General features: G+C 50.4%; 1 protein-coding gene and 1 long non-coding RNA gene across 21 annotated transcripts; one reads left to right on the top strand and one right to left on the bottom strand.

Moving 5' to 3' along the window:
* The first annotated feature begins 2,647 nt into the window (after positions 1-2,647).
* Znf839 (zinc finger protein 839) lies at positions 2,648-23,983 on the top strand. 3 transcript variants are annotated; one of them, XM_052184998.1, is made up of 8 exons: positions 2,648-2,929; positions 8,076-8,903; positions 11,983-12,210; positions 16,436-16,528; positions 17,553-17,702; positions 18,759-18,887; positions 19,018-19,135; positions 20,401-23,983. In XM_052184998.1, the coding sequence occupies exons 1-8, from the start codon at positions 2,705-2,707 to the stop codon at positions 21,324-21,326; spliced, it is 2,697 nt and encodes an 898-aa protein (XP_052040958.1). In that variant the 5' UTR covers positions 2,648-2,704; the 3' UTR covers positions 21,327-23,983. The 3 variants fall into 3 exon arrangements, with proteins under 3 accessions (XP_052040958.1, XP_052040960.1, XP_052040959.1); XM_052185000.1 differs by lacking the exon at positions 11,983-12,210; XM_052184999.1 differs by lacking the exon at positions 17,553-17,702.
* On the bottom strand, positions 14,976-16,417 carry LOC127686935 (uncharacterized). Of its 18 annotated transcripts, XR_007978280.1 has the most exons (9): positions 16,324-16,417; positions 16,159-16,257; positions 15,928-16,026; positions 15,796-15,894; positions 15,664-15,729; positions 15,532-15,597; positions 15,400-15,465; positions 15,235-15,333; positions 14,976-15,069 (listed from the first exon to the last, which is right to left on the bottom strand). It is a non-coding gene; the product is annotated as an uncharacterized LOC127686935 (long non-coding RNA). The 18 variants fall into 18 exon arrangements; XR_007978286.1 differs by lacking the exon at positions 15,235-15,333 and having other exon boundaries at positions 15,367-15,465; positions 16,126-16,257; XR_007978287.1 differs by lacking the exon at positions 15,235-15,333 and having other exon boundaries at positions 15,367-15,465; positions 15,961-16,026; positions 16,126-16,257.
* Positions 23,984-24,571: the final 588 nt, after the last annotated feature.

The raw sequence follows: 24,571 nt of genomic DNA, 5'->3' as shown, positions 1-24,571 counted from the left end.
TGGTGACTGTCTTTAACCCCAGCACTGGAGGCAGAAAGACGACCAGGCTGGAATCCGAGGTGCGCCGCTGGACCATGCCTGGCCCGGCCCTCGGTGTTCAGCATCCATGATTTAATCCGGTTTCTGGTGACGATGTTAAAACAGAGTCAGTATTCTGGAAAATGGGGGTAATTCTAGATTTGCTGTTGGAGGGAAGAGAAAAGGAAGAGAGTGATAAAGTAACAAGTGGACAGGGTAACACGCACCTGTCCTGCCAGCGCCCAGGAGGCTGAGGCGGGCGGGCGGGCGGTGAGCTCCGGGCCAGCGTGGGTTACATATGTAACCAGTAGCTGTTCCAGTAAGACAAAGACCCCATGGACAGCCTTAGTGAAGACGCAGTGGAGCACCTCAGGACACTGCAGGGTGGAGACTGGCCTCAGTACTGATAAAGATGGTAATCAGACGCGGGTGGAGTCCCAGTGCATGCACTCGCGTGCGCGCTCGCACACACCCACGCACGCACCCACCCACGCACTCATGCACAGTGGCTTACAACCACTGGTACCTCCACAGGCAGGCGATCTGATGACCTCCTCGGGCTCCTGCTCGCGTGCGCGGCACGCACATAGTATGCTCAGTCACATACATACAGAGAGTTTAAACAAAAAGAGAATCCTGCGGCGAAATGCAACAGTCAGAGCCTTCCCTGGCACCAGTCCCTCCCTTATGCGCCTCACGCTGACTCTCAGGCTGACTCTCACAGGGGCTTAATGAGGACACGTTGACCGGTGGCCCTACTGCGCTACTCAGGAAAGAGCTGACGCACAGCACAGCACTACTCCAGTAAAGAGAGAAGCTAGGCTGAGGCTGAGGAGGAGTGGAGCTGGATGGACAGACTGAAATGTGAGGAGGGTGGGCGCATGGGTGGATGGATAAATCTGCCCGTCCAACTACCCACTCATCTCTCAGTCCACCCATCCAGCAGTCCGTCCGTCCATCCATCCATCCATCCAGCCAGCCAGCCATCATTCCCTGAGTGTGTATTTTGGCCCAAAGCTTGTGTTGGGCACCCAATGACTAATATGCCATTCCTGCCCTCGAGATGTGCAGTCTAGATGCCAGGTAGCTGTGGGATGGGTCACCCCAGAAATAAGTGCAGAGGCTTCAGAGCACTAATGTCAAATATGCAAACATTTTGGGGCTGGAGAGATGGGTCAGTGGTTACAAGCATTGGCTTCTCTTAGGTCCAGGACTCCATTCCCAGCAACCCCATGGTGGCTCACAGCAACCTCTCTGTTCCAGGGGATTCCCATACCCTCTTCAGGCCTCTGAAAGCACCAGGAACACGCCTTGTGTACATACGCCCAGGCAAAACACCCATACACACAAAACAAAACAAAGAAATTAAATGCAAACGTTATAATCCTATGGTGAAGCAGGGTAAAACTGAGTGTAAAGGAAAGCGCTTATTACCCTGGAGTTGGACTGAAGTCTCGTGCCAGCTGGGCGTCAAGGACTCCAGCGTAACAGACAATTACTGAGAAGGTCGCTAACATAAAGAGAATATTCTATCTGTATAGAAATGCTTGATGGGCAGTGGTGGTGCATGCCTTTAATCCCAGCACTCAAAAGGCAGAGGCAGGCAGATTTCTAGGTTTGTGGCCTGCCTGGTCTACAGAGTGAGTTCCAGGACAGCCAGGGCTACACAGAGAAACCCTGCCTCAAAACAAACAAACAAAAAGACAATAAATCATATATATATATATATATATATATATATATATATATATATAAACCTATTTTCTTTCTCAGGTATAAACTTGCAATTTTCTAGAAACTCCACAAGAGACTGCATTATATATATGTACATATATATGAATTATAAATTATATATGTATATACACACACACACAATCTTAATCCCTTTGTACAATCCTTGTGACCTATGGTTTTATCTGATCAGACCGCTGTCCACGAAGGGATCCTCTAGAGTCATCCCGAGCCACAGTCTAAACTCATTTACTGCATTTACTAATTTCCTCAAGGAAGCCTTTGTAACTTGAAAGCTACCAAAATTTATGTATGAGCTCAGACATTTAAACTGACTCCCTCTTGAGAAGCCTCCTTTTAAATCTTAACTTGGTTGAATATTTGTCCTACCATTCATTCATTAAGCCACGGGAGCCCCAGCACCGCATAAAACCAGAGGTCCTGGGGCGGGGGATTGTAACGCCAAGTTTCTCGAGTGGGGTTAGGAAGACTTTTTGTCGTTGTTGTTTTGTTTTTTGGATTTGGATTTTTGGAGACAGGGTTTCTCTGTGTAGCCCTGGCTGTCCTGGAACTCACTCTGTAGACCAGGCTGGCCCCAAACTCAGAAATCCGCCTGCCTCTGCCTCCCAGAGTGCTGGGACTACAGGCGTGCGCCACCACCGCCCGGCTCTAGGAAGACTTTTCAACTTTAGGATTAGAGATTAGTGTGAGCCCGGGTCTCGGGAACCCCGAAGACCTCCACTGAGGATCCGGGACATCAGCACGGGACATCAGCATGAAACATCCGTGGGTGGAAACATTAGGTGGCGGCACGGGGCAATTTAGTACAAGACCCGTTTCGGAGCTCAGAGGTGTTTTGTCCTGCCGGGCACTCGTAGGTTCCGCCCTTTACCGGGTGACGCACTTCCTCCCCGCCGCAGCAGTCGACACGGGTTCGAGTCCCCCTTAGGCCGCCATGGCGGGCGCGGAGCCGGAGCCCGGGAATGTCGGCGGTAGTGGCTCGACTTTCCCCGGCCGGAGCCACGGCTCCGTGCGCGTGGCTCCTCTGGACCCCGAGCAGCTGCGGCGGGTTCTGGAGCAGGTGCTGCCGGACGCGGCGCGGCGGGCCCGGGACGGGGCCCAGCAGGCCGCCCAGCTGCGGGGGCCGGGCGCCCAGGCCCCGCGCCTGCTGACACCCCAGGTGAGGCGCCGCGCGGGGTGGCGAGGCCGGAGCTGGGCGGTGCGGCCGGCGTTCGAGCCTAGGGCGTCCGCGCCCAGCTCCGGGGAAGCGGCGCGGTGACGTCCTCGCGCGCCCGGCCGTCCTCGGGACCCGCTCCTCCTCCTCGGCGCTCAAGCCCTGCCCGCCCGAGCCCTTCCGTGCCGGCGCTCCCTACAGCTGCGTGCCCGTCCTTCAGCGTGGACGCGCGCTACGGAGCACAAGTGTACCAGGCTCTACACTGAGGCCAAGCGGAGAGCCCGAGTCAGGACTTGGGGGTGACAAGGGCTTCCGGAGCCCTGACACTGGAACTCAGGGCTGAGTAGATTGAGAGGGAAGCTATACCGGCACGCAGCAGCGCTGCCCAGGGGTTTAGCACTTCCTTTAGAACTTTGCTGTAGACTCTGGCAAACTTCGGTGTCCAGTCAGTCCAGCAGATAGGCCCACGAAGGCACTGTACTGCAGATCAGCCTCTCAGCGGGTTCACTCCCCTGCTCACACAGAGTTGGGCTGTTTTGCGGGGAGCCACTAAAGTCTGGCTTCTCCAGGGAGGGTCCTGGTAGCTCCTGAAACTGGAGGTACTCCACGTCAGTTGTAAAAAAAAGTCCTGCTGGCTTTGGAAAGACAAAACACACCTCGCCTCCGAGGAGAGACCAGGGGAGGGAGCTGCTTCCATCAGATTCTAAAATAGGGCAGAGGGTAGAATTCTGTGGTTTCCAGTGGTTTCAAGGTAGATATAAGATGTGCATCCAGTTGGTCATCAAGACTGGACAGTTGGCTGAGGGGATAGTTTAAAACAGGTGAAGCGCCGAGTGGGCCGGCTGGGGGGCATTTGGTGGGTACAGGCACTTGTGACCCTGCCAGCGCCAGCTCGAACCCAGAACCCATGAAAAGGTGGAAGGAGAGAACTGACCTCAACATTAAGTTGTCGTCTGACACACACACACTCACACACTCACACTCACTAAATTTCTAAAATTAACAAGACTGGAGACCTGTGTTGCTAGTTTTGGTAAGTCAGTATGAGTCTTCCCAACAGTACTTTCTAGAAGAGTGACCCTTGGTGGCTGACCCTCTTTTGGCGTTGGTTTCTCTGCCTGCAGGAAGGATGGCTCACTAACTAAGGTTCCTCCCTGGTGGGCTGCGGCTCTGGACAGCAGGTCTGAGTCGGATGTGACACTGTTGGGTCATCCTCCATGAAGTGTCAGCTCCTGCTCTGAGTGCCTCTGGCCCACATCGTCCGAGTGGTTCGGCTGTCAACAGCCACGTGACATTTGTTTCCTTTCTGAGATGAGGTCTTATTTCCCAGGGTGGCTCCAGACCTGATACCTGGCTCTAAATCTCTGCTCCTCCCTTCCCCTTCTCTAGAGGGCTATGTGGTGCTGGGGCTGAACTCAGTGGTTCCTCCATGGCTTAACAGTCTGTCAGATGAACCATATCATAAGCACCCCAGGAAAACCACTCAAGAGAGGTTCAGTGTCTGGAATTACTGTCCTCCTCATGTTGCTAAATATGGTTGCAACTTTGAATTTGGTATGACAGCTTTGAAAAGAGGCGATGATATAATTTCCATTAAATGAAAGCAAACTTAATCAAGGCTAGCTTAATTGAACTGTGGTTGGTAACTGTTGTGATGGGGGTGGTAAAAGCCAGACTCGAAATAATGAACCTTTGTGGCCTGGTTTGCAGATAAATCTTTCTGCCTGAACTGTGCCACGAAAACCCAGAGGCCAAGCAGATAAGGACTCAGCCCCTAAGGAGTCTAAGAACTAGGAGGAAGTGACGTAAGACCCAGATGATAGCTAATCAAGGCCAAAAAACTAGAGAGCTGAATGCATTCAGACAAAGGAAATAGTTTCTGTCTCTGGGAGCACACCGAGCTCCTGTCTGAGCTAGATTTGCCAGGCTGGGTTCCAACTGGCAATGCCGGGGAGGAGAGGCAGTGTTCTGGGGTAGTGTGGGCCTCTATCCAGCCTCCATGGATCTTAACCTATAGATGCTTGAGCTCCAGGAGCTCCACCTCCACCAGCAGCTGTGCTTGCTCCCAAGCTTCTGAGAAGCCTCTACCCCTTAGAATGCCCTGTGATGCCTAACCATATTTATTGTGACCCTCAGGGCACCTGAGAAACAGTCTCTTCTGGAACATCTTCAGAATGGCAGTGTTATCTGCCTGACCTGTCTCTGGGGACTCTTGTCTCTTTAGAATCATCAGTGAAAGCTTTGAAAAGACAGGTCTGGGGAGGTCCTGTCTCAGGAGAGGCAATCCTGCAGATCTGCAGGCACTTAGCTGATGTTATAAATGGGTGCCAGAGGGGCTTAAGAACTTCTGCTGAGTCAGAGAAACACAAAATAAAGTATCAAGTGTAATACCCACATGGTAAGCCAGTCAGGACTTGAGATCAATAATCAGACCAGCCAGGCCATGGTGGCGCACGCCTTTAATCCCAGCACTTGGGAGGCAGAGGCAGGCGGATTTCTGAGTCCAGGACAGCCCGGTCTACAGATTGTGTTCCAGGACAGCCAGGGCTACACAGCCCTGTCTCAAACCCCCCCGCCCCTCAAAGAAAATCAGACCAGTTTTCCTAAATCAAGGTGTGTGTGTGTTCATTTTTATGATATCTGGTATATTAAAGGGTCTTAGTTCCCTGGATGGTTTATCGTAAACTACAGTAAATGATGGTTCTGAGGATAGCTGTCATCACTGTAACCCAGGAATTAGGGGCTCACGGGACACCTAACCTAAACACTAATTCATTTTCCATAATTTCAAAGAAAGGCTGCTGTTTGTAATAGTGTGCCAGGCTTATAGACAAGGGGTGTGTTCCGGCTTGACTTCAGTGACAGTTTCCTGTGTGATTCTGTTACTGACCTCTCACTGGTAGAGGATTGGCTCTACAGAGGGTTTGCTGGTGGTCTCAAATGAGTTGATGAGTTGAACTACATCTCTCAGAGAGACATAGACTTCGTCACATCTTGGGGATGCTGCTGGCATCTGGTTGGTAAAACCAGTATTCTCCAGTGCACAGGATTGTGGTCCTCCCTACTCCCAGCATACACACACCAGGTGATCACCAGTCTTGGGTATTAATTTTTTTCTTTTAAAGCTGTATTTATTTACTAGTAGCTGTCTTTAGACACTCCAGAAGAGGGCATCAGATCACATTACAGATGGTTGTGTGCCACCATGTGGTTGCTGGGATTTGAACTCAGGACCTTCAGAAGAGCAGTCAGTGCTCTTAACCGCTGAGCCATCTCTCCAGCCCCTTGGGTACTAATTTGTATTGAGGGCACAAACCCATGCCTGGTGGTGCGGCTCTTTCTCTCTGAAGAAATGCTAGTCATCTCTGTTCTGTAAGTGCAGAGCCTCTTCTCTCCTGTTTACCCCAACCTCTTCCCAGACAGCTCATTCCTGACCCACGTGGCTGTCTCTCATAGGTAGTGCTTAGTAAGTATCTGTGGGAGTTAAGTTTTTGTTGGATTAAAAGAAAACTGTTGCAAGTGCAGATTTCTAGGTGTGTGTTCCTGGAGAAACTCACACATGGCTGTGTCAGTACACACCAGTGGCTCTAGGCAGAGAAAGTAGGAGAATGGTGAACTCAGTTTGTGGAGAAAATGAACCCACTGAAGCTACACGCAGCACAAGAGTCCTGAGAATGCAGACTTAGCTGACAGTTGATTGGCTGAGATGATGATCGACGTTGAACTAGATAGGTGACTGATTGTGCGGCACAGGCCGGCAACCTGCCGCAATTCTTGTCCTGAATGTGGAGGTGACAAGTGCGTGCCGGATTGTGATAATACTATTTTGTTTTATTTTCTGAGACAGGCTTTTACTACATATCCCTAGCTGGCCTGTAGTTTGCAGAGATCTGCCTGCACTTGCCTCTGCTTCCAGAGTCTGGGAATAAAGATTTACATCACCATACTTGGCTCTGAATTTTTTCTTTTTTTTTCTTTTCTTTTCGGTTTTTCAAGACAGGGTTTCTCTGTGTAGCCCTGGCTGTCCTGGAACTCACTCTGTAGACCAGGCTGGCCTTGAACTCAGAAATCAGCCTGTCTCTGCCTCCCAAGTGCTGGGATTAAAGGTGTGCGCTACCACAGTCCAGCATTTTTTTTCTTCTTAAACAATTTTTTTATGTGTTTGGGTGTTTTGTTGCATGCTTATGTGTTTGTGCAGCATGTAGAAGGCCAGAAGTTGTCAAGAAGGCTGGAGAGAGACACAGCTCAGCAGTTAAGAGCACTGACTGGCTGCTCTTCCAGAAGTCCTGAGTTCAAATCCCAGCAACCACATGGTGGCCCACAACCAACTGTACAGCTACAATGCACTCATATATATGTTAAATAAATAAATCTTGCCGGGCAGTGGTGGCGCACACCTTTAGTCCCAGTACTTGGGAGGCAGAGGCAGGTGGATTTCTGAGTTCAAGGCCAGCCTGGTCTACAGAGTGAGTTCCAGGACAGCCAGGACTATACAGAGAAACCCTGTCTCGAAACACCAAACCAAAGCAAACAAACAAACAAAAAACCCAAACCCACACAAATAAATAAATCTCAAAAAAAAATAAAGAATGTTGTATGTGCTTGTGGAGGACCTGGTTCTGTTCCTAGCACCCATGCTAGCAACTCAGAAACCACAGGGAGCCATTCCAGCCACAGGGATCTGGTCTCTGGCCCTTTCAAGCATCTGCACACACATAGCTTACATTCTCTTTCTCTCCTCCTCCCCCCACCCATTCACATACGTGAGCACACACACACACACACACACACACACACACACACACACGGGTCCATAGAGGTGATCAGTGGTTAAGAATATATACTGGCTGGGCAGTGGTGGTGCACGCCTGTAATCCCAGCACTTGGGAGGCAGAGGCAGGTGGATTTCTGAGTTTGAGGCCAGCCTGGTCTACAGAGTGAGTTCCAGGACAGCCAGAGCTATACAGAGAAACCGTGTCTCAAAAAAACCAAATTCCCCCCCCCCCCAAAAAAAGTATATACTGCTCTTCCAGAGGATCCAAGGTCGGTTTTCAGTACCTACTTTATATGGTTCACAATGCTGGGGGAGGGGAGCCCCAACATAGATGTTTGTGAATCTTAATGCTTCTTCTGATTTCTTTTTGTGTTTAAGGAACTTGAAGCTATTTGTGTCAAGGTATCTGGTGACATAAAAAATAAGGAAAGAACGATGCCCCCTCTGGCCCGAGCAGTAAGACCAAATCAGTCCCCTGGGAGAAGCTCCAGCCCTCAGATGCTCAGGGTGCAGGCCCTGGGGAGGACTGAGTCACCGCTGTGCTTCCTCAGAAACTCCCCTCAGCCTCCTGCTCCTCAGGTGTTTGTACGGAAGATGTTGCCAGACCTTCATCCGGTCCCTTCAAAGAGAGTCAAGGCCCTGGAGACTGCACACGGACGTGGTATCACTCTGAGCCCTGTGGCAGCCTCGGGTCCCCGCACAGTGGCTGCAGTGCCATCTGGCCAAGCACGTCTGCTGATCTCCAACCTGCACACAGCACACACTGAGAAGTCGAAGAAGTCTTTAAGGGTGAGGACTAGATCGGGCCGGGTGTCCCGGCCTCCCAGGTATAAAGCCAGAGACTACAAATTCATCAAAACCGAGGACTTAGCGGAAGGGCGTCTGTCGGATTCTGATGACTACTCTGAGCTGAGTGTGGAAGAGGAGGAAGAGGAGGAGGAGCCCAGAGAGAAGCCGGCTTTCTCTGAGGTTGAGGTCTGTGCCCTGAGGCCCAAGGCCTTTAAGTGTCAGACTTGTGACAGGTCATACATAGGGAAAGGGGGACTGGCAAGGCATTGTAAGCTTAACCCAGGCCATGGCCCACCGCAGCTGCAACCTGCCGTGTCGCTGTTGGAGAGAGCTAATGGGAGCCTGGCTAGCCCGAAACCGTCTACACCAGCTGTTCTCTGCGTGCAAGAGGCAGAGGCGGCTTGCCCTACTCCACAGGTAACGCTTCTGTCTGGTGACAGGACCCTTATCTCTGCTCTCTTCCCCATTCTCCTTCAGTTACATCTTAAAGTGTCAGAGGGGGCCCAGGACACAAATCATCACAGTGAGGGCGGCCCCATACCCTCAGTTCTTACACTGATGCTGGGTGCACGGGAGGCGTGTGCTTTTTGCCCGTGGCCTCTCTGGGTAAGCACATTTGGTGCCACATGGCCTCTGTTGTCTAGGGCTGGTCTCTGACTACTGGGTACCTTTGACTGGCACTTGTGTGGCAGAGCAGTGTGGGAAAGGCCAGACTGGGGGCATACTCCACAGTGGGAAGGAGTGTCTGCCTGCTGTGGTCCCTCCTTTACCTGCAGTAGATCAGGGGCTTCTAAGGTGGAGAGAAGGATGGCTCTCATGGACGCGTGCTTCTAGCAAGCGCTCTGCCGCTGGGCCGTCCATCCCCTAGCCCTGTGCTTTTCCTTGTCCCTATTTATATATTTATTTATTATTTTGTATTTTGTTTGTTTGTTTGCTTGAGACAGGGTCTCTCTCCATAGCCCTGGTTGTCCTTGAAGTACTGTGTAGTCTAGGTTGCCTTCAAACTCACAGAATATGCCTGCCTCTGTCTCACCAGTACTAGGATTACAGGCGTGTGCTCTATGTCCGGCCCTGTACATTCTCCTAGTGATCATTCCTACCTGAAGTAATACAGTGAGGCTTGGAGGGTGACCGATCAAGCCCAGGGTACAGCGCTTCTAGGTGTCAGGCCTAAGTCTTTGATTTCAAGCATGTACTGTATGTAGACCAGGATGCCAGTTTCTGTACCTTTCATAGAAGTTTATGGAAAACTCTTAAGTTTTTTTAAAAAAGATTTTATATGGGTGCATTTATGTGTTTACGTGCCCCTGATAGGAGTCTTGGGAACAAACCCAGGTCTTGTGGCCATATATGCTCTTAACCATGTATGCTCTGTAGACTAGGCTGGCTTGGAGCCCACAGAGATACGCCTGTCTGAGTCTGCCTTTGGGGTGCTGGGATTAAAGACATACGTCACTAGGCCTGGCTTGGTCTTATTTTTTGAGACAAGTCCTATTGATACTGTCTAAGGATGTGGGAATGGGTTCATTTTCTCTGCCAATTAAACAAATTACATGTGTTTTACCTTTTGAGACCTGAAGAAGGCATTGGACCCTTGGACCTAACTGGAGGTACAGATGGTTGTGAGCCACCCCGTGGGAGCTGGGGTAGAAGCTGGCCTCTGGAAGAGCAGACAGCACTCTGACTCCTGAGCCACCCTTCCAGCTCTGCGGATTCCTTTCTTGATATTGCCTGGGCTGGTTACAAGCTTCTTCCCTTTGTCTCCCAGTTCTCTGGCAAACAGCTCTTCTTCCTTGAAGATACCCTGGAATCTGATGTTGGGAACCACCTCTCTGACCTTCTCTTTCTGTGCATTGCCAATGTGCAGAGAACGGCACAGTTGTGCCGTGTTTTATTTTTTGTTAGTCTTCTGTCATGGCATCTGTTTGAACCGAGAGTATTTAGTTGTCTTTTCACCCTCTAGCCTGTGGGTGTTGTCAGTCTGGGCATTGCCACAGTGGAAGGACAGGTACACCCAGGCTGTCTTAGACAAACGGGACAAGCCACCTCTTCAGTAGTGGAAACAGCTGCTCGTGGGGCATTGGCCCAGGTGCCTTACCTTGGGCATAGCTGTAGCTCCATTAGCTGTCCCTCTTGTCCTGCTGTGGTGCTCAGGAACACCCTCATCTATGCTCTCCTAGTCCTCACTAAGGGATCACGTGGTACATGGGCCTGCCCGAGCTCCATCTCCGCAGCTTCCCGAGGCTTGCTGGAGGAAACCCTGAGTTGCCATTTCCTCACTGCCAATGCCCTCTGAAAACACCTCCAGGACGGCTGTAGAGTCAAAGGGTCTGGGGTCAGCCCGCAGGCACACCCAGTGTCCCTACTACAACTTGTTGCAGTGAAGATTTGGAGGGAGAATCTCAAGAGTTGGGAGCTGAGTGTAGGGAGCTGGTAGTTACTCGGGAGGTGGAAGGAGGAGGATCAGTTGAGGCCAGGAATAGAAACTAGCCAAAATAATACATTTATACCCATCTCAGAACAAAACCATGACGAAACAGACTTCAGGGTCACATAGTACTTGGTGCTAGCTGACAGCCTGTGTTGCCCTTAGGTCAACCCTTTGACACCACAGCCGTCCTGGAGGTGTTTTCAGAGGGCATTGACAGTGAGGAAATGGAGACACTGTCACCCAGGGTTTCCTCCAGCAAGCCTGGGCGGGTTCAAGCTGCGGAGACAGAGCTCGGTTAGGCCCATGTACCTGGAGACAAGTGCTGGGAGTTAGGAGGGTAAGAGATGAGGCGTTGGGGTACAGGCTTCTCGTACACTGAGAACCTTCTGTACTTAGATCCGTTGAAAGATGTGCTTTCAAAGGATGGGTTGGAGGCTGGAGAGATGGTTCCCTGGTCAAGAGCACACACTGCTTTTGCAGAGGACCTGAGTTTGGTTCTCAGCACTTGTGAGGTGGCTAACAGCCACCTGTGGGTCCAACTCCAGGGTCTCTGTAGGCACCTGCAATCATACACATGCCCCACACCATGAGCACATGCATATAACTAAAGAGCGAATCTAAAAAAGGATGATCTGTGGTGCCTGAAATATAACAAAAAAATATATAACAAAACAAAGTTGTGCATAAGTTATAAATTAGAGATGAAATTGAGAGTGATGTTGGATCTGACTGCCACTGCACACAAGTTCTGTAGCTGAACTCCACCCTCAGCCCCAGGGCTCAGTCTTAAGATGGTAATCAACATCTGAGAAGTTCCCAGGGTCACTGTTTGTCTGCCCAGACTTCCTGAATGGCTAATCATCATTTGATGTTCCTAAGAGTTGGGGTGGGGAAGTTTAAAATGGGTGATGATAGTTAAAGGGTGTTAGCTAAAGAAAAATCTTGTAGACCGTTCCTTGCATTTGACTTGACATTTCTCTGCCTTAAGATGTTTATGACGGCATTTAATGTGTGAGTTTTCAAGTTTTCATTTTGTTTTATTGTTGGGTATGCAACACTATCTAGAACGGTCAGCCCGTCGAAGTTGAAGAAACACTGGTACCTGAACCACAAAATAGAAGTCCCTCAGCTCTTCTGAGACCAGAGAAATACCTAGAACCTAAAAATGGAAATTGGGAAAGCCAGGCAGAATTCAGCACAGCCAGCCTCCAGGAGAGCAGAGCAGTCCAGCCAAACAGCGACCCTGCTGTCCCTTCAGGGCTGAGTGTATCCGGGGGAGCACAGCTCCGGGAGGTAACTTGGTCTGATTCAGTGTACTCAGCGTGTTTGTCTGCTGCAGCAGCTAACTGTCCCCTCCCTCATTCTTCCTTTTTCTTGTTTGTTTTGAGGCAGGGTCGCATGTGGAGCTCCTGCTAGCCTTGATCTCAATGTAGGCTTCAGGGTCCTGAGAGCTGATATGACAGGCCTGTGCCGGCATTCCAGGCTCAGTCTGGTTTCTGAACTTAAAACACCAATATCCCACCATGGTGTAGAGGTGCACACCAGGAACTCCAGCTCTCTGGAGCCTAAGCAAGAGGATGGAGAGTTCCAGGCCATGGGGCTGGAGAGATGACTTAGTGGTTAAGATTTGAGTTTCTAGAAAGGGGTTTTCCAAAAACATGCCTCAAGCACAATGTGGTGTTACAGGTTAGAGCAGCAAATTTAAACTCAGGAGGGTTAGCTTTGTTCCCTTCCCCTTTGTCATGGCAACCTTAGATGAAACCAACATCATCTGCACATGGTGCACAGGGGAGGCAGCTCTGCCCCAGCTCGTGCCCTGTCTGAAGCACTGGTCACCCTCCTATGCCTCAGTTACTTCACAGTGGTCTTCTGCCTGAACAGATGAGCAGCTGGAACTCGGGGAGAGCAAGTCAGTCAGGGTGGCTTTGGGCAGGAGTCAGGGCCAGAGCTTGAATCCATGTTATATGGTGTCAGAGTTGGGAGGCTGGCCCAGGCTGTGCATAATGGCTGCAGTGACTCTGTCTTCTTGACAACACCTCACTGTCCTACAGCTGAGTGGCCGCTGTGAGCAGGACCACTTTGACTCTCTTAGATGAGAATTCCTCCAGAAGATGATATTTACTTAAACGTGAATTGTGTGCCAATAACATGTCAGGATGTCAGGCCCAGCTCTGGTTATTGAGGGACAGTGTGCGGGAACGAGACACAGCTGCCACTCTGGCCGGAAGCAGGCTGATGAGTGATGAGGAAGCCTGTTGGCCGGCCAGGCTGTGCTGCACAGATGCTGTCATGGAGCTCACAGTAGGAGATGGGTTCTGTCGGAAGCTTGCCAGAGTTAAGTCATGGCAAGGTGGCTCCTTATAGACCGGCCTGCCTGTGCTCCAGTCCCGACCCCGAGCACAGGCCGGCCTTCCCCATGAGCTCCTGGAAGTTGAACTAAACTTATGTGTTTAGTGTGTGTGCATGTGGGGGTGTGTGTTCACAGCGTGCACATGGCCTGGACCTGCACTCATGTCATGCCATGGTGGGTGTGTGGAGATCAACGTTGTAGCCTTGGCTTTCTCCTTCCTTCTTCACCTGGGTTCTGGGGATGGCACTCATGCACACGGTTTGCCCAGGCGAGCGACCCTAGCTTCTCTGTCCCCTCAGGTCTCAGCACTCTTCTCACACTCTGCAAGCTCAGCTGGCAGCGGGCTTGCTTGCTCCTCACGTACACACAGCGTTTCCGGCCTTCTGTAGCCTCCTCTCCCTCCGTGCTTCCTCTGCAGATTCCTGTATGTGCTTCTCTGTTAGACCTCTCTCTGGAGCCTCACAGCTTCCAGAAGGCTCACCAGTGGCTGGGTGTGGTAGTGGTAGCACACTCCTTTAATCGCAGTACTCTGGAGGCAAAGGCAGGTAGATCTCTGGGTGTTCAAAGTCAGCCAGGGCAAATAGTGAGATTCTGTCTCCAGCCAAACTAACCCAGCATTTTCCCTGGCTGCCTCTGGACACAAGCTGGTCTCCTTCAGGTCTCCTGTGATTTCTGGGTGCACAGGCTGGAAGCCCAGGTCCTCGTCTTTCTTCTCCCCCGCCTCTCCTCTCCTTTCCTCTTTCTTGTTTTTGTTTAGTTTTTGAGACACTGTAGCTCAGGGTGGCCCTGCCAGGCTTTCTTCCTCAAGTTGTTTAGGTGCTGAGAGTAGAGGCTATGCTCCGACCCCGACCCCTGGCTCTTCTGGCTCTTCCCTCTGTGTGCCTCACAGCCAGCCGCCAGGCCAGTGCACCCACCTCCCCCTCTGGGACCAGATAGGCCCTTCCTGCCCTCCCTGCACCTCCCTTGTTACCAAGTCCTCCCTCCCTCCCTCTCTCCCTCTTTCTCTTCCCCCCCCCCCTCTCTCATTTTTGTTTTTTGTTTTTCTGAGACAGGGTTTCTCTGTGTAACCCTGACTGTTCTGGAACTCACTGTAGATCAGTTCTGCCCACCTCTGCCTCCCGAGTACTGGGATTAAAGGCGTGCACCACCACTGCCTGGCATGTCCTCACCTTCTCTTTGCCTTTTTTCTGGCATTGCCCCTCGTTGCCATGTCCCCTGCAGACCCACACCCTCCTCTCATTACACCACCACCTGCCTAAAACCTCCCCCCGAACCAGGAATCATGCATTCTGATGGTCTCTACAGGACTGAGGCAAGAGGCCCAACCGAGCCTAGGACCTCGGCAATATAGCAGCACCTCACCTCGAATGGAGCAGAACCTCCTTCCTCATGCCACCCTAGGATGAAACTCCAAGCCTGTGGGCTTCTCCCCGCCCAGCCTGGGCTGCTTCCCAACCCTCACATGCCATCCCTGGGTGCCATCTGTAGCTCTGGCTCTCCTGCATATGAGCCCCTGGCACTCACACACTGCACCTCACTGCTGCGCCCATGAGGCACCTGTGTTTGAACCTAGAATTGACCATGATGCTTTATTGTTGGACAGCAGTGTGAGACTACATACAGCTGGGTTCTGGGGCCCGCTCTGCCCTGTGTTCTGAGTCATAGCAACCTGTGGCCTGTCCCTAGGTAAAGGCGGCAGCAACCTGTGCCTGTCCCTAGTTAAAGGCCACAACAACCTGTGCCTGTCCCTAGTTAAAGGCGGCAGCAACCTGTGCCTGTCCCTAGTTAAAGGCCACAACAACCTGTGCCTGTCCCTAGTTAAAGGCTGCAACAACCTGTGCCTGTCCCTAGTTAAAGGTGGCAACAACCTGTGCCTGTCCCTAGTTAAAGGCCACAACAACCTGTGCCTGTCCCTAGTTAAAGGCCACAACAACCTGTGCCTGTCCCTAGTTAAAGGCCACAACAACCTGTGCCTGTCCCTAGTTAAAGGCCACAACAACCTGTGCCTGTCCCTAGTTAAAGGTGGCAGCAACCTGTGCCTGTCCCTAGTTAAAGGCCACAACAACCTGTGCCTGTCCCTAGTTAAAGGCCACAACAACCTGTGCCTGTCCCTAGTTAAAGGCCACAACAACCTGTGCCTGTCCCTAGTTAAAGGTGGCAGCAACCTGTGCCTGTCCCTAGTTAAAGGCCACAACAACCTGTGCCTGTCCCTAGTTAAAGGCCACAACAACCTGTGCCTGTCCCTAGTTAAAGGCCACAACAACCTGTGCCTGTCCCTAGTTAAAGGTGGCAGCAACCTGTGCCTGTCCCTAGTTAAAGGCCACAACAACCTGTGCCTGTCCCTAGTTAAAGGCCACAACAACCTGTGCCTGTCCCTAGTTAAAGGCCACAACAACCTGTGCCTGTCCCTAGTTAAAGGTGGCAGCAACCTGTGCCTGTCCCTAGTTAAAGGCCACAACAACCTGTGCCTGTCCCTAGTTAAAGGCCACAACAACCTGTGCCTGTCCCTAGTTAAAGGCCACAACAACCTGTGCCTGTCCCTAGTTAAAGGTGGCAGCAACCTGTGCCTGTCCCTAGTTAAAGGCCACAACAACCTGTGCCTGTCCCTAGTTAAAGGCCACAACAACCTGTGCCTGTCCCTAGTTAAAGGCGGCAACAACCTGTGCCTGTCCCTAGTTAAAGGCCACAACAACCTGTGCCTGTCCCTAGTTAAAGGCCACAACAACCTGTGCCTGTCCCTAGTTAAAGGCCACAACAACCTGTGCCTGTCCCTAGTTAAAGGCGGCAACAACCTGTGCCTGTCCCTAGTTAAAGGCCACAACAACCTGTGCCTGTCCCTAGTTAAAGGTGGCAGCAACCTGTGCCTGTCCCTAGTTAAAGGCCACAACAACCTGTGCCTGTCCCTAGTTAAAGGTGGCAGCAACCTGTGCCTGTCCCTAGTTAAAGGCCACAACAACCTGTGCCTGTCCCTAGTTAAAGGCCACAACAACCTGTGCCTGTCCCTAGTTAAAGGCGGCAGCAACCTGTGCCTGTCCCTAGTTAAAGGCCACAACAACCTGTGCCTGTCCCTAGTTAAAGGCCACAACAACCTGTGCCTGTCCCTAGTTAAAGGTGGCAGCAACCTGTGCCTGTCCCTAGTTAAAGGCCACAACACTCTTCTTCTGGCAGGCACTCAAGCAGTGTGGCCGGGAGGAGCTGGTGCAATTGGTGCTGCCTCAGCTGGCTCAGGCGGTGACCCTGTATGAGCTGCTTCTGGTGAAGGTGAGTCTCCACAGCATGCCTGAAGAGGGAGGGAGGGAGGGTTAGCTTGAGTGCATTGCAAGCTGGTCTTCCTCTTCCTTAGAAGGTGCCAGGCCATTCAGAATCATTTCGTCCTCTTCACTAGGACAGAGCTCAAGAGCACCTAGAGCCTCTGTGTGGGTGTCTCAGTAAGCCACTGTCACTTCCTTGACTACTTTAAATTGTGTAGACTGTGAGAAGCCATGGTGACCTTAGGTGTGATATGCCCCTTAGGAGGTGTGATATGCCCCTTAGGAGGTGTGGATATGTCCCTTAGGAGGTGTGATATGCCCCTTAGGAGGTGTGGATATGTCCCTTAGGAGGTGTGATATGCCCCTTAGGAGGTGTGGATATGTCCCTTAGGAGGTGTGGATATGTCCCTTAGGAGGTGTGATATGCCCCTTAGGAGGTGTGACATGCCCCTTAGGAGGTGTGATATGCCCCTTAGGAGATGTGATTATACATGCCCCTTAGGTACTGAAGGTGCTCTTTTGCCAACTTTATGCTCCCTGTGGGGTCATGCTAGTCCCAGGGTTTGTGGTCTTCACCCTAAGACTTTTTCTCTGGCACCTCACCTCTGACTGGCATCTCAGAGTTGGGCATAAATAGATAGGCACCACTAGGAAGCTAAGACAACGCTGGCCACTGACCAGTTCCAGGGGTCAAGGACCTTGCCTCTCTTTGTCTTTCTTTTTTTCTTTCTTTCTTTTTTTCTTTTTTTTTTGTTTTTGTTTTTGGTTTTTTTTGTTTTTTGTTTTTGTTTTTTTTTTTGTTGTTGTTGTTTTTTCGAGACAGGGTTTCTCTGTGTAGCCCTGTCTGTCCTGGAACTCACTCTGTAGACCAGACTGGCCTCGAACTCAGAAATCCGCCTGCCTCTGCCTCCCAAGTGCTGGGATTATAGGTGTGTGCCACCACTGCCTGGCCTCTCTTTGTCTTTCAAGTTTGTTTTCTGTTTTTTGTGTTGTTGCCTTGGATTTAAACTCTGCTTATCCTTCCTGTCACAAAGGTTGAGAAAAGTCCCAGGGCAAAACCTTTCTTTCCTGCTGTGTACAAGGAGTTTGAAGAGTTATATGACATGGTGAAGAGAATGTGTCAGGATTACCTCAGCAGTGCTGGTGCATGCCCTCAGGAGCCCCTGGAGATACACAACGATGAGGTGATGTCACACGGGCAAAGCATTTTGCTCTTAGCTAGAGGAGGCAGTCACTGAACAAGAGGGTGCTGGTGAGACACCTTCATTTTAGCCACTGTAGCCTTGTCCTGTCAAAGGAAGGCTTTGTTTCATTAACAGAAGGGTGGTAAACCATGTTCCAGAAACGCAAAATTGGAGTAGCTCAAAGACAGTAGTGAACACCTTCTCCCACACCCAGGGCTCGCACCACCGTCCTCTGCACATGGGTCTTGCAGATTTTGTTTTATTTATTTTATGTGTTTGAGTATCTTGCCTACATGAATGCTGTAGGTCTGTACCTGGTCCCAGGAGAGGATGTCGGGTCCCTTAAGACTAGAGTTAGGTGGGTGTGAGCCACCATGTGGATGCTGCGAACAGAACCCAGAGCCTCTGGCAGGGCAGCCAGTGCCTTCCCTTCCCCCCACTTGACGCAGCCTGATTTCTGCATGTTACACAGGCCAGGGGCTATGCTGTGGTTGTTCTGACATGCTTTTGAATTCCACACCCAGCGGCCTGTGGCAGTGCCATGCTCTTTCCAAAGCATAAGTTTGGGTTAATGTTGGGCTCAGGCCCTCACCAACCCTGGCCGCCCTGTGCCCGCCCGCGGCCTCTTACTTTCTGGCTCTCTCCGCGCTCTCTGAGCGTCACAGAAATCTTGTCAGGCAGCTGGAGCTCCGGGAGCCAGATGAGGGAGCACAAGAAGGGAGACTGTTCTTAGCATTGACAAGCTATTTGTCTAAAAAGACCAGAAAGAATGGAAGAAGAAAGATGAGGGACAGATGGCGAGAAGGGCACTTGGTTGCGCTGACACTGGAAGCAGTGATGGCACTGAGGAGAGGGCTCAGCCCCGCCCCCGCCGCACCGACTGGCTGGCTTCAGTCATCATGGGCTCCGCCCGTGTGTCCCTGGGGCTCTTCGTTTTCCTGGTAGGCCCTGCCTCACTGTGCAGAGCAGTGTATTTCTACCTGGGCATGCATGTAGGAATCGACACACTGGGCACACTCTGCCCCAAGCAAAGCTCATTTCTACTGTTTCCTTCAGGTTGCCAGGTCATTAGGAATCACAGAATTCCTGAGGAGGAAAGAGACACCTGCGAGCTCTAGCCAGGAGGCAGAGGGGAAGCTGGAGGAAGGATGTGGACAGAAGAGGGAGCGGGAGCTGGCTGTGCTGGTGAGTGGCTGACCGCCTGTAGATGGCTGTGTGTAGGTGTGGCCTTGTGAGTTCACAGCTCGCCCTCTAGGCCTCTACAGGAAGGTCTGACTGTTCCTTTGGTCCAGATAAAGGAGTCTTCTCTCCATAGGCCACAGTGAAAAAGCCCCGAACAGCGGCTTTGCCCACAGATAGCCCTGAGTATCCTCCCTTTGCCAGTGGATGCCAGCATAAGCCTGGGCCCTCACGTGCTCCAGCCACCAGCAAGGGTAAGTCACATATCGTGTGGGTCACCCCATGCTTAGAGATCCTACTAGCAGGCACAAATGCACCCAGAACCATCCCTTCTAGGGCTTAGGTGCCCTTTGGCCTGATGAGGTAACTCTCTGGTCTCTTGGGTTTTTGTTGTTATTGTTTTGTTGTTTTCTTTTTAAAAAATGAATTATATTTATTTTATGTACATTAGTATTTTGCCTGTGTGCATGTCTGTGTGAGAGTGTCATATCTCCTAGAACTGGGGTTACAGGCAGGTATGAGCTGCCATGTGGGTACTGAGAATTGAACCCAGGTCCTCTAAAAGAACAGCCAATGTTTATAACCACTGAGCCACCCCTCTAGTCCCAGTGTCTTAATTTTATCCCAACCTCCCAATACATTCTCATTCCATGCTCATGCCCCATGAATCCTGAGGCCTTTGGAGTCTCCTAAAGTCCCTTATTAAATGCCACTTCATATGTGTCTCTGGATAGTGGACCCCGGCTATCTGAGGCAGAGCTAGGTCCCAAGGATACATGTGCTGTGACTTAGTGCCTACCTGAGACTTAACACTTAAAAGGAAGACATTCTAGCTTTAGTTCTTGTTGTAACCAAACCATATCTGTCAGGTACTTTGAACATATGGTATTGACAGCATTCATATGCCTTTGTAAAGACTTACCCGGGCCATGCATGCTCATGTTAGAACTTCTGTGCAGCTCTGCCCCAGATCTTCAGGGGGAACAGGGGCTCTTCAGCATCAGTTTGGAGCACTGCCCCTCGCTTACTCATTGTTTTCTCTGAGCTTCTTTTGTACTTTGAAGTAAGCGGTCTATCCTACACTTCATCTCAGCAGATAGTCCTTCAGTATCTGCATAAGGCCTACATTTTGGGGCCAAGTGAGAGGGTCCTTGGCCTCGAGACTAGGACTCTTGGCTGGGTATCTGAAAATGTTATGTTTAAATAATCTTCCAGGTTTTCCAGGGGTGGGGTTGGTGTGGGAGTTGGCTGTGGATCTGTTTTGAAAGCCTACTCTGACCTTGGGCTCTCCTCAGGAAAGGGTCCACTGTTCATTCAGTGAGGTTACCCTGTTAAGCTCTCTTGGCACATGGTTTTAGTACAGAAGCTACCTTTGTGAATAGATACAGTAACCAACAAAAACCTGCTGCCAGCTTAAGTACAGAGAGAATCTGCACTACCGCTTCTTTCAGGGATCCATTTAGAACAGCCCATCATCATGGTGATGAGTGTATGACTGTGGTTTTTCTGAACTATTCAGGTTCTGACCCTGCAGCCATTGAGAACTCTCTCTGCTCTGAAGGAAGCTGTCGGAAGATGGTTCCTGATAGTGACATGAATGTACCACCTGTGGGCCAGCAGCTTGCAGTGATGGCATCTGATGACTTTGAAGCCAGGAGTGGCTCTGCAGACTTTGCTCTTCTGTGTCAGGATGTCAGTGGTTCAGCTCTTTATTTCCAAGTATCAGAGCCCAGAAGGATGCCCCCAGCCCAGGAGTCTGTGTTTTCTGAAGAGAATATTCCAGAACATATTATAGATCAGGATTCTGTGACCATCCAGAAGAGCAGCAGTGTCTGTGGTATGCCGTCATCAGGTAGACGAAGTGAGTCTCTGCTGCTGAGAGAATCTGAAAATGCTGAGGCAGGAGACCTCAGGGAGACAAATCAACTGCACCTCAGCGGCCAGCAGGCCAGTCCCAGCCATGTCCTTCTTGCAGAGGCTGCAGCCTTTCCACTCCATAACACTTTGCCTGTGCATATCTTGCCAGCTGCCCATGTTTCTATGATTGTGGCAGAACAAGGACTTCATCCTGGACCATGTGGGTCAGTGCCCACTAATGGGGGTCCCAGTGTTGGAAGTGAAGCTGGAGACATAAGCCAACTCCTCTCTGGGATGGAGACACATGACCAGAGAGAGCCAGAGACTGTGGCTGCGGTGGGGGAAGCCCTGGCTTTTGATATTTCCGATGTGTGCCAGCAAGTATTGTATCAGGGGCAGGAGCAGATTTTTATTCGGACTTCCAATGGGTTTATTTTGTCCTACCCAAGTACCATAGTATCTCAGGAAGAAGACAGTGTCATAGTGACTAATGCAAGCGGCTCTATCCTGAGGTTTGGCACGCCAGAAGGGGTTGCTCTTGAAGCCATGGAAGCCTTCCTCACTGTGGAGGCAGAGTGCTCTCAGTGACCAGGAGTCAGAGGTGTGTGTGTGTGTGTGTGTGTGTGAGAGAGAGAGAGAGAGAGAGAGAGAGAGAGAGAGAGAGAGAGAATGAATGTGTGTGTGAGAGAATGTGTGTGTATGAGAGACACTGTGTATATGTGTATGAGTGTATGTGTGTGTGAGAATGTGTGTGAAAGAGTGAGTGTATGCGTGTGAGAAAGAATGTGTATATGAGAGAGACACAGCGTGTGTTGTGTGTGTGTGTGAGTGTATGTGGGGAGGGGTGTTGATTTTTGAGTCCTAGTCCCGTGTAGCCCAGACTGGCCTTGAACTCCCAGTCTTCCTGCCTCTGTCTGCTGAATGGTTGCGTAACAGGGATGCCCCACCATGCCAGGCAGAACTCTGAACCTATATTTGTATAGATTTTATCCTCAGGCAGTGTGTATTTTTCTAATGTGAATACTGACACAGACGAGCCACTTATTTATAAAGAATAATGTCTTTTTTACTATTGCTTTTTTCTAAGAACCTCTTCACAATAATGGTACATACATATTTTTGTCTGGTTTTGGTAGCAGGGTTTGGCATAGCCCAGACTGGTCTTGTGATCTTTCTGCCTCAGCCCAAGGCTGGAGTTACAGATGTGTTCTGTGGCAGATGTAGATCCTCTTCTACAGTGCTACAGTTTGATGGCTGTTGCAGTGAAGTTCATTCCATCCTCACTCACCAGCCTTGGGGCCATTCCATTTCGTGCCACCTCCTTCTCTCCCGATGATGTGCTGTCTTTTCAACAGATGTTCTATGTACTTCTGATTCAGTTAGGAAACCTACAAAGCTAGCCATCGGCAGTGTTTTATTGAAAAGTAAAAAAGGAAGTCATTTGTATTTGCTTTCTTGATATGTGTGGGGTTTGAACTTGCCAGGCAGTCTCATGTGGAGTGGCCCAAGCAGGCCTCTAACGTGTGAGCCTCCTGTGTGAGCCTCTGGCGGCTACAGTGACAGACTGTACAATCAGGTGGGTAGTGTTGTTTTTGAGTCAGCATCTCACTATGTAGCTCCCGCTGTTCTGGAACTCACTACATAGACCAGGTTGTCCTCCAACTTAAGAGCTCTGTCTGCCTCCCGAGTGCTGGGATGAAAGCTCTGTGCCACCATGCCCAGCTTCCTTCCTCCCTCAGGTTCCAGGGATGGTGCTCAGCTTGCCAGACTTGCACAGTGCCTGTACCCTTGGGGCCTTCTCACCAGCGTCCACTTGGGTTTTATGTTCACTATTTTCCCCTAAGACTGGGTCTTGCTAGAGCTGAGGTTGGCTTTGAACTTAGGATCCTCCTGCCTCTCCTCTAGTGCTTGGATAAAAGGCTCAACAGAAACCTGGAGCTCACAGGGAAACCCTTGGATGTTCCAGCTGTAAAATACCTTCTCCGGGTTTCTTTGTGAGGGTTTCCATAGCAATACTGTGGGACAAAGGGAAGGTCACTGTCCTCATTAGACAAGAGCATTGGTCCCCAGCTGTTCCCTGCTCACACCTGCAATCTTTGGAAGACCCTGAGTCCCTGAGACACTGCTGCAGGGCACAGCTGGGGATCATGGCTGCCCAGGATCCTGGTGCTGTGCTGAATCAGGTCCCCACAGTCCTCTCACTTCCTGTTCTCTCATTCCATCACAGGGATGAACAGGTGGGTTTCTAGTAGAACAGTGCCTGGAAATGGGGCACGTCAGGCTGACATTAGGCAGGATTGTGTCCTGTGGACCAGGCCACTTCTCAAAAGCCTGGAGCTTCCCATTGCCTAAATTCTTCATCTGCATTTGGGGTGTGTGGACATTTATTATATCATCTTCAGTACTTTCTGGTTTGCCTGAGATGCTTTACAAAAGACACCATCACATTTCCCTCTTTCTTAGTCTTTACTATGGAGTCATCCACAGACCTTCTCAGTCCAGGGCAAGATGGGTCCGAGCTTTCTGTTTCTTTCCTGTTAACTTGGCAGATTTGGGGATCTTAGAAGATGTGTGTGATTCTCCATTGTACTCCACCTTAAGTACCATACTGACCTCTGATGACATTGGTACTATTGAGATAGGAAGTACTCTGCAGAATCAATATTTGTTTATCTTTAGTCTGTGTTTCTGCCTGTCCTTGGCAGTATTGATCTTTCCATTAGCACTCTTGTGTGATAATGGGTGGCTGGGGAGCAAATCACCAACAGTACATAAAAGCTAGATATGGTGTATTATAATCTCAGCATTTGGGGGGCTGAGGTGGCAGTGTAGTGATTCTGAAGTCAGTGTGAGTTTTCTAATGAGCCCATCTCAGAAAACGTAAGGACATCTTTAAGAGTGCATACTAGTCTTAAAAAGGACTGAGTTTGATTCTTGACACTCATGCTGAACAGCTCACAATTGACTGTAGTTCTAACTCCAAAGAATCCAATGCCCTCCTTAGGTCTCTGGGTCCCTGTAGCTAGCTAGGTCCACACACACTCAGCAGACACACATACATAATTAAAAATATTAAAAATCTGTTACTCGCTGGGCAGTGCTGGCTCATGCCTTTAATCCCAGAACCTGGGAGGCAGAGGCAGGCGGATTTCTGAGTTCAAGGCCAGCCTGGTGTACAGAGTGAGTTCCAGGACAGCCAGGGCTACACAGAGAAACCCTGTCTTGAAAAAAACAAAACAAAACAACAACAACAACAACAAAAACCCAAAAAACTAAACCTGTAACTCCAGAAAATAGAGGAAGGTTATACAAAAGCTAAAAGTAGGTATGACACGCCACATCCTACTTAGTCAAAGCCTGTAGTATGTCCAGATCAACCTGGGCTATGGAGTAAGGTTATGCCTCAAACAAAACCCACAAAATAGTATCAAGGCCCATCACAATCAAAATCCTCCTGCCTCAGCTTCCAGTGCAGAGGTTAGAGGCACATGGTACCCTGCCTTGCTCAAAGTAAAGTACCACCTGCCTTTTGCCTTTTTTTTTTTTTTTTTTTTTTTTTTTGGAGACATGAATTTTTCTGTGTAGCCTTGACTGTCCTGGAACTAGTTCTGTAGCCCAGGCTTGCAATAAGTTGGACTAGAAATGTAGTCTGGGAGTTGCCAGTTACTGGCATAAACCTGGAACAGCTGCATATCTAACTCTGAGCTCTGTCCTCTGGGAAAAGGGAGCAGCAGAAGGCACAGCGCTCACTGTGCAAACCCAATGATCTGAGCCCAGATCCCTAGAAACACAGAGAGGCCAGCACAGAACCAGTGCAGCGATTGTAACTCCAT

Source organism: Apodemus sylvaticus, chromosome 6 (genome assembly GCF_947179515.1).
Source record: "Apodemus sylvaticus chromosome 6, mApoSyl1.1, whole genome shotgun sequence".
Lineage (NCBI taxonomy): Eukaryota > Metazoa > Chordata > Mammalia > Rodentia > Muridae > Apodemus > Apodemus sylvaticus.
This window is presented reverse-complemented; position numbering and strand designations above follow the sequence as displayed.

What these genes read in the sequence shown, in the direction of transcription:
- Znf839 (XM_052184998.1), top strand. Translation starts at nt 2,705, where the DNA reads ATGGCGGGCGCGGAGCCGGAGCCCGGGAATGTCGGCGGTAGTGGCTCG. An exon ending in GGGGAGCACAGCTCCGGGAG is followed by an intron (nt 12,211 to 16,435) that starts GTAACTTGGTCT and finishes TTCTTCTGGCAG; the next exon opens with GCACTCAAGCAGTGTGGCCG. An exon ending in ATGAGCTGCTTCTGGTGAAG is followed by an intron (nt 16,529 to 17,552) that starts GTGAGTCTCCAC and finishes CCTGTCACAAAG; the next exon opens with GTTGAGAAAAGTCCCAGGGC.